The 12,263-nt window shown below is 41.4% G+C and overlaps 3 protein-coding genes across 4 annotated transcripts; 2 read left to right on the forward strand and 1 right to left on the reverse strand.

The window, feature by feature from the left end:
• The first annotated feature begins 1,526 nt into the window (after nucleotides 1-1,526).
• LOC139291716 (L-proline trans-4-hydroxylase) lies at nucleotides 1,527-3,975 on the forward strand. Of its 2 annotated transcripts, none has more exons than XM_070913821.1 (7): nucleotides 1,527-1,613; nucleotides 2,362-2,556; nucleotides 2,755-3,004; nucleotides 3,087-3,178; nucleotides 3,338-3,477; nucleotides 3,569-3,673; nucleotides 3,765-3,975. In XM_070913821.1, exons 2-7 carry the CDS (start codon nucleotides 2,427-2,429, stop codon nucleotides 3,849-3,851), a joined length of 804 nt encoding a protein of 267 aa, XP_070769922.1. In that variant the 5' UTR covers nucleotides 1,527-1,613; nucleotides 2,362-2,426; the 3' UTR covers nucleotides 3,852-3,975. The 2 variants fall into 2 exon arrangements, with proteins under 2 accessions (XP_070769922.1, XP_070769923.1); XM_070913822.1 differs by having other exon boundaries at nucleotides 1,603-1,613; nucleotides 2,376-2,556.
• Nucleotides 3,976-5,168: 1,193 nt separating this feature from the next.
• On the reverse strand, nucleotides 5,169-6,875 carry LOC139291463 (glutamine amidotransferase-like class 1 domain-containing protein 3, mitochondrial). Its single transcript, XM_070913491.1, has 5 exons — nucleotides 6,822-6,875; nucleotides 6,263-6,377; nucleotides 5,879-6,050; nucleotides 5,570-5,771; nucleotides 5,169-5,467 (listed from the first exon to the last, which is right to left on the reverse strand). Exons 2-5 carry the CDS (start codon nucleotides 6,368-6,370, stop codon nucleotides 5,275-5,277), a joined length of 675 nt encoding a protein of 224 aa, XP_070769592.1. The 5' UTR covers nucleotides 6,371-6,377; nucleotides 6,822-6,875; the 3' UTR covers nucleotides 5,169-5,274.
• Nucleotides 6,876-7,573: 698 nt separating this feature from the next.
• LOC139291863 (uncharacterized) lies at nucleotides 7,574-11,546 on the forward strand. The gene is made up of 9 exons (XM_070913982.1): nucleotides 7,574-7,628; nucleotides 8,142-8,255; nucleotides 8,373-10,049; nucleotides 10,152-10,251; nucleotides 10,341-10,489; nucleotides 10,585-10,697; nucleotides 10,794-10,883; nucleotides 10,974-11,096; nucleotides 11,202-11,546. Exons 1-9 carry the CDS (start codon nucleotides 7,574-7,576, stop codon nucleotides 11,400-11,402), a joined length of 2,622 nt encoding a protein of 873 aa, XP_070770083.1. The 3' UTR covers nucleotides 11,403-11,546.
• The last annotated feature ends 717 nt before the right edge of the window (nucleotides 11,547-12,263 follow it).

The raw sequence follows: 12,263 nt of genomic DNA on the forward strand, positions 1-12,263 counted from the left end.
GGTATCTATATATATTTAATATATCTAGTATATCTCACTCTAATATATCTCCTTCTCTAAAGTTAATTCTTTTTGTTTACTCTATAATAAACTATTTTATAAACTATAACTAGTCAGATAATAAAATAAATAATAATAACTGATCTAAGCATGCTGGTGGTTTGTAACCTGCTTCAACGTCTTTGTTGTCAGCTTATTCCTAATTATTGTTTCATTATTTCTTCTTTACGTAAGTCTGTAAAACAATTTCTTCTCAAAAGTCTTGGCTCATTAAATCAGCAAACCACACCCAGTAAAACTCAAATAAATGTGTTTGCAATGACATCAGAAGGTAAGACAAGGAAGTTGCATTAGTGTGGGTGTCCCCGAGAACAGCTGTTACTGTAAGCAGCAAATGATTTCCTCTGTGTGTGCTGCTGAGTTAATGTGTCCTAATGTTTGCTCCGGTCACTATATCTGAACTGACACATATGACCACACAACAGGCGTGACACTGATTGATGAGGGGTTTTCCTCTGTAAATGTTATTCTTGGAAAGTTCCTCTCAGAGACTGTAAAAGATTGTTTAACCTGTATTAAAGCACGCGACATTAAGTGCATTTAGTAAAACACTTCATAATTGTCCATACATTTGTTTTCATTGGGTTCATTTAGTCATTGATTTATTGATTGATCTAATGCACACACACACACACACACACACACACACACACTGACACTGTATAAAATGAGAATGACGATGGTGGTTTCGAGTAATTGTGAAGGAAGTTAAGATGTTGACGCTGCTGACTCTTGGCCACACGCAGACAAACTTTGTCCTCACACAGTTTTCAGAAAGGGAAGCTGACATTTCGTTTATACACTACTCAGACCTCCTTCCCTATTTATAAATCAAAATAAAAGCACCTAGTTAACAATTAAAGGACTGTACAAAAATGATCGGGCCATGGGGGTCAGAAAGGGGGAGGGTTATGTGTGTGTATATATATATATATATATATATATATATATAAATATATATATATATTTTTTTTTTTGATTTGTTGGGAGAGCAGCGGAAGGGTGTTTCAGTTTTATCTCATTAGAGAGAGAGGCCCCCAATTGGGGAAGGGTGACTAACTTTTTATTATATTTTATAGGAAAGTTTAATATAAGGTTGTGATGATTGGGAAAGTCTAGCAGAATAATGAGTTACTGTGCACCAGCACCAAAAATATATAACTTCATATCTGCACATCTCTTTCCTGGTAGTAAAATGTGACGTTAGCCCTGCAAATGGAGATGACATAAGCCTGGCCTGTAGCTCCTGAAAAGAAAAAGAGAAGGTTTCATGTTACTTTAGTTAATAAACATCTTTGAATGGCCCACCACACCTGGACTGCACAGCAGTGCAAAGGTGCGTCACGGAGAGGGTCATGGGTTTTTCCCATTCATTTTGTTTTCTTGTGGAATGTATAATCAGATGTGATATTATCATAGTACATAGATAAATTGTAAGATATGGACAAAGGAAGTAGAGTTCAAGAAGGTGGCCTGAGCAGTATATAACATCTGCCACAGAAGATCTTGAGCTCAGACTCGCAGAGAGGAGGAGAAGACTGAACAGCAGACAGGTATGGAGACAATATTATACTTACTGCAATAGTTATAGTTAATACTGACAGGTGTAGTTACTTAGATGAAGATTTTACATGAAAAAATATTCAAATGTAAAACTATCAACAGTGTATATCATTTATTAGGTAATTAGATGTAACGCCACCTGGATCAGATAAAACTCTGAAATACTGTTTATGTGTTAATGCAATCATTTTCAAGAGTTCTCTTCTCACTTCTCTTTCTACCGATTTTACTGTGTTACGTTTATTTCTTTTATTTGGGTAAATTATGAATGACAGGATTTGACAGATTTCTTCGCTGTGGTTTTGTCAAGTTTACCTTATAAGAAGGCTTTAAGTCAGTTTTGCATCGCTGCAGGTGGAGTGTTGATATTTCAGTCACAGGGTCATGGAGGCTAAAGGACAGATTTCAGTCTTCACTAATGCTCTTTTCCTGACCTGTTTTAGTCAGCAGATCATATATCTTAACAAAGAGACTCTTAACATGGACAGTAGACTGGTTCACACAGGCACTGAGGTGTATTCAACAGGGTTATATTGGTGTTACAGGGCAGGCAGAACAAGGTGGTGCATTAAATGTGGTTAGATGTTTTTCCCATCAGGCCCGGTGGGCAGGGAATGCTTACTTTTTATGTTTGTATAAACAACAAAAATTCAACTTGTCTCGAACACTAGATGGAAAATACAATCTTAGACAGAATATATTAAACTTGCCTTTCTCTCTCTCCACCACCACAAACAGTATCTACCTTATAGATTTTGGAAGCAGAAGACCTGAGGCGTCAGCAGCGAAACAGTCAAAGAGAGATGTCTACATCCGCGGCTAAACTGCAGGAGACCTACAACCATCAGGGCTTCCTCTCAGCGCTGCCTGTACTGAATGATACTGAGCTGAGGGAGGCCAAGCGTGCCTTTTCTGAGCTGGAGAAGGAATTTGGTAAGCACCACTGGAGGGTGAAGGAGGATGAGGAGGGAGGGGATAAAAAGAGGACACGAGTAAGTCAGGAAAAATATCAGGAATGTGGTTTCTTGTTCGAAGTGTGACCGTCTTGTTTCTTGTTCCACATAGATCTAAATTGAATAATATATGATGTTGCACTGTTTGTCAGTGAATGGGTATATTATGTGTTCCCAGGTGAAGACTACACCCAGTACAGCCTCCACAACGTTCACCGTCAGTATCCATGGGTGAGGGGCCTGACCAAACACCCTCAGATCTTACAAGTGGTCAAAGCCATCCTGGGCCCTGACGTCATCCTGCTGGACTCCCGCTTCATCTGTAAATACCCAACACTCAAACCCAACGTCCAGGAGAGCGAAGAGGGAGAAACCAAACCTGATGGGAACGCTGGACTCCCATATGTGGCCTGGCATCAGGACATGAGGTGGATTTACATGCTGGAAAAAAAAATGCTGAAAGGTTTTGTTTTGCTTTGTTTCGTCTAACTATAATTGTTTTGTTCACAGGTACTGGGGTATTGCTGGTGGCCCTGTTCTCTCTGTGTGGCTCGCTTTAGATGACTCACTGAAAGAGAACGGCGCCCTTCGGGTCATCCCAGGTACCTCAGCTACTCATTTATGCTTCTCATGCAGGTTTATGCCTTTAGCCACTGTCCTGGTTGGACCTCAGCTAAATAAAAGCAGAGATGTCTCCACGGAAAGCTTTTCTTGACTCCCACCAAAGACTATAAAAGATCTTTTTTCTTTATGTCCTGTAGGTAGCCACTGTGCTGGCATGTTGCCCCATCGCCTCGCCACCCGCCCTGGAAACATGTTGTCAGTCAATCAGGAGATCCTAGAGGAGCTGGTGCAGGCAGATGAGGCTGTGCTTTGCCCTCTGGTAGCTGGGCAGATGTCTGTAAGTTTATTCATTTGTTGTCAGCGATGACAGTATTATGAATACGTTTGAGTGCAATACAAGGTTAATTATTTAGGATTTGTTTCAATAGATTCATGATGGACTCCTCGTCCATGCCAGTGATGCCAACACATCCCAGAGGAGGCGCTGTGGGTTTGTGATCCGTTATGTTCCCACCTGTGCATATCCCATACAGGTGAGACAAACATGAATATAGATATATTCCTTTATTATGATGTATAATTTCACAGTGTCAGACTGATCCTGATTCTTTCTGTTGCCGTCAGGATCCTGATCGCCCCAGGAAATTCGATGCGACAGTACTGGCCTGTGGAACGGATCAGTTCAATCATTTTACCAACAAAACCACATGAATACTTCCTTGATTATTCCGACTTGCAAGAACAGCTACTTGTACACTTTACAGGGATATTTCATACTTGGACCAAATATCTATCTATTCTATCTCTATATTTGATATAATCAAAATAACAAAAGGGCAGGTTTCTATAGTTTGTACTATGTTGTATACTGTGAACTGTGAACATCAATTAATAAAATGTTGTTTTACTGTTCAGAATGTGTGGACATTGTATTGTGACATATATAGATTTAAATGGACTGTTTCAAACGGCTTTAAGGTAAATGTCAAAATAACCTGCCACCTCAGTGAATCTCACTGTTTCTATCTAACCAGTTAAAGTTTGCAGAATATTGAGGACTTTTGTACAGCATTAATAAAGATAAATCAACATATTGAAATATGATCCAAAAGTGTGGGTATGTTCTTTATAATTAGGATTTGGTCACACAAATACAAAACTCTTCAGTCATTGAGGCACAAACGCAAATCTGTAAAATATCTAGCTATGATAATCTAAGTTAAGTATGTGTACTTAAGTCAATGAAGTGACTGAAGACTTTACATTATAATGAGGTGCATTAGATTCATGCTGCACCACATTGTCATAAATCAAGACTGGACTCAATAAATGTATTATTTCTTACCCAAAGCACTGTTCCACTTCAAGTTGGTCATTTTTACGTATTTAATGCACAAACGTTGTCAAAATGTAGCACAGTGCACTGAATGATGTTCAGAGAATGTCCTGTTCTGGGCAACACTGATTTATTGATTATTGTGGGGAAATGTTGTTTTACTTCATACAAGAGGATTCCAGAAATAAGGAGGAACAGTTTTAACAATACCAGAAGCAACAACTGTGAATGTGTTTCAAAGATTGTGTGTTGTTGGCATTATTCAAACCTCACCAGCAAACAAGCCAAAGGAAAACCAGCGCTGCCTGATCCAAAGTTAGATGTGTAGATCACCTAAACATGAAGTCATGTGTGTGGGTAAAAATGTTTATTGCCTCTTCACATGCATCTCCATGCTGGTCCTGCTTGGCTGATATACAGGTAGAAACCACATGGATGTCTGAAATTGTCAAAATGTCGAAATTTACAGAGACACTTCAGTTGGCTTAACAATAATCTGCCCTGTGTAATAAACCACTCAGTCATGCTAGGTATGTTAGGTACAAACACGATATACAGTATATATTACAATATAATAGTATGTTGTGAATTATTTCATTGTTTTATTTTGATAAAGAAAAACATTGCAAAATTGTAATTTGTAGAGTAACCTTTATTGAAAACACATATATATGATATAACATCAGACGGATGCTCAGGGAGAAGTGCTATAACTTGATTAAACTCATAAAGAAGATCACAAACAACTGGTTTTAAAGTAAATAAATACAAACATCCATCTATGTAATTAGAGACTTCTTAAGCCAGTTTCAGTGTCTCCTTAACCATGACTCCTATTCCATCAAACACTTTATGAAAGGGAGCATTGCACATGAACGCGCAGGTGGTGACCAGCTTGTTTTTGACATCGACGTGGGCTTTGTCCACGTCCGTGTTGACATGTTTGCAGCCCATCTCCTTCACGGCACCTGCTGTCTGAGCATATGGCCACCTAAAGACAGAAAGCGAGGGGAAGTTAGAACTGTAGATTGAGATTTTTTTTAAATATATATATATCGATAGACATCTGATGAAGACAAAATATTTTACACACTTTTCACACTCTTTGTCCTGTCCCACAGTGAGCTCGCAGCCAGGCAGGATTTTGGCAGCAAGGATAGGGGAGATGCAGCACATGCCCAGAGGCTTTCCGGCTTTGTGGAAAGCCTTGATGAGCCTCTCTAGATGTGGCTGGATGGTGCAGTCCTTATTCTTCACTGCCCAGTCACTCAGGTTCTTAGCCACGCCAAAGCCCCCTGAATGAGAATACACAGGATTTGTTTAGCATATCACAACAGTGGATGTGAAAAAACTAAGAGAAATGTAAAATATTTTACTCTATGGCATCTATCTATGGCCTAACCTGGGATGATGGCAGCATCAAAAGCAGAAACGTCTAACTTGGCCAGATCAGTCACCTCACCCCTGGCGATGCGGGCGCTTTCCTGCAGGATGTTTCTTTTCTCCTCTGTAGGTTTCCCCTCACAGTGATTTACAACATGCATCTGATCTGCATTTGGAGCAAACATCTGCACCTGAAATGAAACACCAGCATGTGAGACTTTCTATATCGGACCAGCCTCTGCAGCTAAGGATTGTGGGATCTTTGTAGAGTTGTTATTAAGGCTAACTGTATCTTAGTGGGTCAGGTTTATGACATTGCTTTTGTTTTGCTAAATAAATGTAATGTAGATGTGAAAGTTCCCTCTAAATGGGACATTTTCTTCTCTTCTTTTCTTGCCCTTACTTTTGCTTCGGCCCGGCTCAGATGGACGAGGACAGCAGAGGCCTCGTGGACCTCTGTGCCGTCATAGACTCCACATCCTGAGAGAATAACTGCAACACGCTTCACCATGGTTCCTCTGAAACACACACATAAAGCACACACGTTAATCTACACTCTAAAGATATATGGATTATATAGACAGCATAACTTTATTTTTATTTGACTTATTTGTTTCCCTATCAGATGTGAAGAGCACTGCTCCTGAGCCACCTGTTGAACATGTTTACATAAAAGATTTATAGAGCCAGGTGACAGAGGAGTACCAGGAGTGCTGCTGCTGCCAGGTAAAGTGAGCCGGTAAAGAGAAGTTACAGGAAGTGGTGCGAGTCTGCCGCGCAAGACTGGAAAATGATATGTATCAGATGTATCAGACACTTCATCTTTTCCCTCATGCATTTTGCAGTGCTACTTTGTATAACACTACTGTCTGACACCAACACGTGTTTGCTCCTAAAACATCAGGAGAAAGCATTGGTTAAGTTTAGATTTTAAAAGTGAAGACATTGTAGATAGATCTCACCTTGTTTACGTACGTAGGTGTCCTGGCTTTACGCTGTGTGTGATGGAGCTGCTCAGCAGAGGTGTGCTGGCTGAATTCTGAGTTCAGACTCTTTATAGTCCTGCTGCCCGCCTCTCTGTCTCCTCCCACCACCTGCTGTACAAAACGCTGACATCATGCAGCCTGAAGGTAACCAGGAACACTGATGAGATAAAATGCTGAATCATTCCTCTCAGTAACTTAGTTATCAATTGACAATAAAAGTGACACAACAAGGAAGCTTTTACATTACATAATTAGTTTATTTTACTGAACACATTTACATGCTCTACTTTTTCATAGATAAAGATGCATGAATAACTAGACCAAATACATACTGGAAATATAGACATGTGTACTCAGTGTGGTATAATATGAATGTCAGTCTTGTTCTTATTTGCATTTTATACATAAACTACATAAATCATCAGATTTGTATTATTAAAATTTTACTAGTGGAAAATTAAAAATGAAATTATGATCGTATTAGCTTAACACAAGTGTGTGTTGATATTTAGATTAAATTGCTATTCAAAAATATTACATATTACATACTACATGATATCTCTTATCTCAATATCACATGCAGCAGCCTGTGTTTCCTCTGCTGTGACGGACCTGTCACGGATTTTCCCCGTGAGGCGCAGCTTTTCTTCTCAGGTTTCTCCTGCGTGCTGACGTCACACGCAGCCGTATAAAGCGCCGCCTCACGTCCTCAGAAACCCACTCGCGATATGGCTCAGCTGCACTCTCTGCATGTGTCCGTCGGCATCCTGGGCATCTCTGGCGGTAACCTTTCATTTTTATGATTTTTTTGCAGCAGGCAGTCGCTTGCCGTTGTAATTCAATTCAATTTCAATTTTTATTTATATAACTATTTGTTTTAAAAACTAAAATAATGACTAATGGTCTATTAGAAACCAACTCTGTGCTTATTAATAATTAAATGTCATGGTAATATATGTGCTAAAAAATAAAGGGACATATTAGTTTGGTATCAAATTTTAAGAAGCATGTTCAAGTTTTAAGCTGTAGAAACTAAAAACTAAAAGGTAAAACTCTACTGCTAATATCAGAAAACAACTCTATTCTAAAACCAATCATACTGCTGCAGATATTTTTATTAAATTAATAATTAGCTACATAAAACATGTAATTACGTGAGGAAATTAGATAGGGAAACTTCTCGGTGTCTTACTACCCAGGCACCTGTTCTGCAAAAATCACAGTCCTTTTCATCAAAATGTTAAAAAATAAAAATGCTGTTAATCTAGTTAATGTGTTTTCTGTTCTGACTTATAGGTTCCCTCCTGCTTTTGGTCAACAACTATGCCAGCTCACCTGAAAAAGACTTCATCCCCCATACTGCACTGGGGATTCTGCTCCTCGTCATTGCAGCCCTCTTAGCTTATGCAGGTTGGTTTTGATGAAAGCTAACCACAGGTTTAGTTTGATTCATTCATTTGTAGCATTGGTTGTATTTGTGTGTAAAAGTCATAAACCTCTCTCCTCTGTTTACTCTCTGTCTCTCAGGTATCCGTCGCAGTCTGTCCCACGCCCAGCTGTTCTCCTCTCTGTGTCTCACTGTCTCTGCCCTGTGGTGTGGTTCGGGTCTGGTGTACATCCTGGTGGGGCAGGGGGTGCTGCAGCCCACAGAGCTGAGATCCTCTCTGGTCCCAGGCCTGGCAGCAATTGCCTTAGCCCTGCTCGTCATAGGCAGCGTAGCAGTCGTGGCAAAGAAAGCAGTTCTGTTTCTCATAGCTATTGGCATTAGCTTAGCATGTGCCCATCAAATCGCAGGTTTGTCAGCTGTAGGTTTTGATCAGTCTGCCACAGCTGCTAACTACCTTCTTGTCTGTCTGGTGGGTGTTTACTTTGGTTCTGGACGCCTGCTGTCCACCGTCACTCGTGGTAAAGTGGAGCCTCCAGGAACGGGCCTGAAGAGGAAAGCTGAGCTGAAGGCAGAGCAGAACCAGGGGTGTAGTGATGCCGTGTCAGTAGGTCTGGTGATGAACTTGCTGTCTGCCTCTGTGCTAGCCTGTCCTCTGTTAGGGGTGGTCCCCCGGCTCTCCATCGGCCATGTCCCCTGGCTGTGGACAGCTGGAGTCTTCCAGCTTGGCATGTGTGTCCTCTTCTACCGAGCCATGGACACACTAGCTGCCACGTTTTACGGCTTCACTGCTCTGCTGAAATTTGCAGAAGGCTACAGCGCTCTCCTGTCATTCTACTCCATTCAGCCTTTCTCCCCTGTTCCCTTCCCTGTTGTCTTCTCCGTGCTTTTCTCCGTCTTGGCTCTGTTCAGTTGTCAGAAGAGCTTGCTGGAGGGGCTCTACCAGTTGTTCTTTGCAGCTTACTGTATTGCCATTGCAGCCCAGCCTCAAGGCTTCTTCCAAGGAGGCACGCAGGGTGTGCAGGGAGCTATATTTGTAATCTCTGCCGGCATGCTTTTAATTACCACATTCAATATGGTCGCTACTACAATGATTCCCACAGGGCAAGGCTATTTCAGTGCTTTAGTAACCAGGATACAGGGTCTTACTCTCAGAGCCCATGATAAAGAGCTACATGCACCTCACCTGGGCTACTCCAAGTATGCAGATGCAGAGGTGTTAGGCCACGCCTGCAGTGTGCTGGCTGCTTTTGCTGTCACAGCCACCGTTGCTGACAGAAATCCTCTGTCTGTGCTGGTTCTGCCCTGGGTGGTGGTGGCTGGAGGGGCACTCCAGCTGCTCTGCGGCTCAGTAGCTTTTGCTCGAGGTAAAACCTTCGAAAGCACAGTTTTTATTCTCTACGGGGTGATGTGGACAGTGTGGGGGTTGACACGATACGGCGGCCTGTACGGTGAAACCAGAAGCTTTAATGTGGCTGTGGGGATCGTTAGCTTCATGATGTTTAATATTTTAGTGACAGCTGCAGCGCTGTTTCTAAATGTCGCCTGGTTTGCCTACGCCCTTACCTTCCAGCTCATCCTTATTAGCTTCCTGCTGGATGCACTAGATGCACTGCCTTATGGTTATGACATAGGAGTCACCATCATCTTTGGTCTCGTCAGTTTTTATTGCTTCCTGGCACACATTTTCAACGGCACCTTCCAGTCCCCCCAGATCCCCTTAGGAAAACCTTTAGTCAAGCTGAGTGGGGTTGGTGGGGGTGCAGATATCTGTCCGCATGTACCAGCCCGTAAAGCCACGTCTGTCCAGCAGATTGCAGGTGAGAATCTGTTAAAGAAATCTGTGTTGATTTTTTTTTTTAAATACACAGTTGTTTCCATACTTGATGTGAGCGTCATTTTTCTTCTTCTTCCATCTGCAGAAATCATGAAAAATGGTGGCATATGTGGAATGCCTACTGACACCGTCTATGTGCTGGTGGCAGCTTGCAACAGGCCCGACGCAGTTGTCAAAGCTTACAAGTGAGTTTCCACTTTCATGAGTGTGCCCTCATCTGCGTTCACTTACTGATTCAGTCTCATTACTCTAATTGCTGTGCTGTTGACTTCAGGGTAAAGAAGCAGGCCCAGGACCGACCCATGTCCCTGTGGATCTCCTCCATCAAGCAGCTGGAGCTGGTGCGTCACCTGCTGAGCCCTCTGCTCCTGGACTTCATGGAGGCTGCGTGGCCCTCCTCCATTAGCATGGTTGTACCCAGAGGTAGGTGTGCATTTGTGGATGCATGTTCCTGTGGGTGCCTGATGTTGCATGGCAGGGGTTTTATGAGCATCATATTGGTTTCTTGTCTCGCACAGGCCCGTGGATGGACACCTTTGGTTTAGGAGACGCTGCCAAACACATAGGGACTCCACAAAGCATTGCTATCAGAAACCCAGACTGTTCTGTGGCAACACACCTCATCAATCTGGTAAGGGCTGTGGAAAATAATCCTTACATGTCTCAAAGTGAGTGAAACTGGTCAGCAGGCCCAAACAACGTGAAAACAACAACCTTTTTCTTGCAGGTGGGGCCCATCGCTGTAACCTCAGCCAACCCTACAGGCGAGGCAGACACAACTCACCACAACCAAGTTTACGCCAAGCTGGGTGACAAGGTGCAGACAATACTTCAGCGATATTAAACACAAGAGGCACTGCTGTTCTTATTTTATGCACTAAATTACATGTGCATTTTTCTTGGTTAGGTGGATGGAGTGTTGTGTGATGGAGCCTCCCCAGAGAACATTGCATCTACTGTGGTTGACTGCACTAAGATTGAAACAGGGCATATTGGTTTCTTCAGAGTGGGTCTCATTCCTAAATCTAAGGTAACAGCAATATCCCTTCTCTTTCTATTCATTCTGAATGAACACTTTCAGTTTAGTGTATGCTTGAACACTAATGTCCGCTGCTTTTGCTTGTGTGCTTTGAAGGTTCTTCAAATCTTCGAGGAGGTTCAGAGGCGGCACAGACAGGGGCAGACGAATCTTGCTTTTGAATATGATCTGCAAGATGCACAAAGGGACAAGCATTCAGGAGAAGACGACACAACAGAGTCAGGAAGAGGAACTGAAAGCTCAACACCATCCACAGTTTCACCTGAACAAGGTCCAGACCTCAGAAATGGGTCATAGTATCAATTCACTGCCAAATGTACACAAAGAGCTATTATTAAACGACAAACCCACGTTTTATGGTGGACAGATGGATGTTTTTATCATGTTTTTTTATTTCCACAGTATGATGCATATATTATATGCACACAGACTCAGACTCAGTTGTAACATGACTAACTGAATAAATGTTATGTCTGTACTGTATGTAATAAATTTTATTTTTTATTTATATTGTCTGCAGTTTTGTCCGGAAATTGTAGTATTTTAAATGTACTGGCCATGCACTGTATATACTTTTTATGATAAAATATATTATTGACTGTGTGTTTTACTCTGTTATATGAAACACGTTAATTTTACAGATCACTGCCCAATATGAAAGTTACCTGGTTGCTCTGAAACTGCACATTGAGGGCAATATAAACCCAAAGGAGTAGATGCATAATGAAACATAAACACATAAAGTATAAACAACTTAATAAAGTTGTCAATTATAATGTGCTTGAACTATTTTGAGACTTTCATACTTAATTTAAAGCCCCAACACACCCAAAGTCCACCCACACAGATGTCTTCACTCATGTTGCCTGATTAGACCTCTTCTTCTTCTTCTACTGTGTGAGCGTGACAGACTGTGCTTGATCGAAAGCTACGGCAGCACAATTACACTTTCAATCAATCACATCAAACATACAGGATTTTTCTCTTGTCACAAAGGTGAGATTTAAACATATTTATTCATAAAAATGGAATCATTGTAAAGGTAAAATGTGAGTGGACCCAGCACTGAGACAACTTGAAATCAAATCATTTATTAACTATTTAGATTTTATATTCATATTTCACTTATATTTATCATGTGGATTATGATTAAGGTTA

The sequence above is a fragment of the Enoplosus armatus genome, chromosome 10 (genome assembly GCF_043641665.1).
Source record: "Enoplosus armatus isolate fEnoArm2 chromosome 10, fEnoArm2.hap1, whole genome shotgun sequence".
In the NCBI taxonomy this organism is placed as follows: domain Eukaryota; kingdom Metazoa; phylum Chordata; class Actinopteri; order Centrarchiformes; family Enoplosidae; genus Enoplosus; species Enoplosus armatus.

What these genes read in the sequence shown, in the direction of transcription:
- LOC139291716 (XM_070913821.1), top strand. Translation starts at nt 2,427, where the DNA reads ATGTCTACATCCGCGGCTAAACTGCAGGAGACCTACAACCATCAGGGC. An exon ending in CGCCCTTCGGGTCATCCCAG is followed by an intron (nt 3,179 to 3,337) that starts GTACCTCAGCTA and finishes TATGTCCTGTAG; the next exon opens with GTAGCCACTGTGCTGGCATG. An exon ending in TGGTAGCTGGGCAGATGTCT is followed by an intron (nt 3,478 to 3,568) that starts GTAAGTTTATTC and finishes TTGTTTCAATAG; the next exon opens with ATTCATGATGGACTCCTCGT.
- LOC139291463 (XM_070913491.1), bottom strand. Translation starts at nt 6,370, where the DNA reads ATGGTGAAGCGTGTTGCAGTTATTCTCTCAGGATGTGGAGTCTATGAC. An exon ending in TGAGCCGGGCCGAAGCAAAA is followed by an intron (nt 6,051 to 6,262) that starts GTAAGGGCAAGA and finishes GTTTCATTTCAG; the next exon opens with GTGCAGATGTTTGCTCCAAA. An exon ending in TGATGCTGCCATCATCCCAG is followed by an intron (nt 5,772 to 5,878) that starts GTTAGGCCATAG and finishes ATTCTCATTCAG; the next exon opens with GGGGCTTTGGCGTGGCTAAG.
- LOC139291863 (XM_070913982.1), top strand. Translation starts at nt 7,574, where the DNA reads ATGGCTCAGCTGCACTCTCTGCATGTGTCCGTCGGCATCCTGGGCATC. An exon ending in CATCCTGGGCATCTCTGGCG is followed by an intron (nt 7,629 to 8,141) that starts GTAACCTTTCAT and finishes TCTGACTTATAG; the next exon opens with GTTCCCTCCTGCTTTTGGTC. An exon ending in GTCTGTCCAGCAGATTGCAG is followed by an intron (nt 10,050 to 10,151) that starts GTGAGAATCTGT and finishes TTCCATCTGCAG; the next exon opens with AAATCATGAAAAATGGTGGC.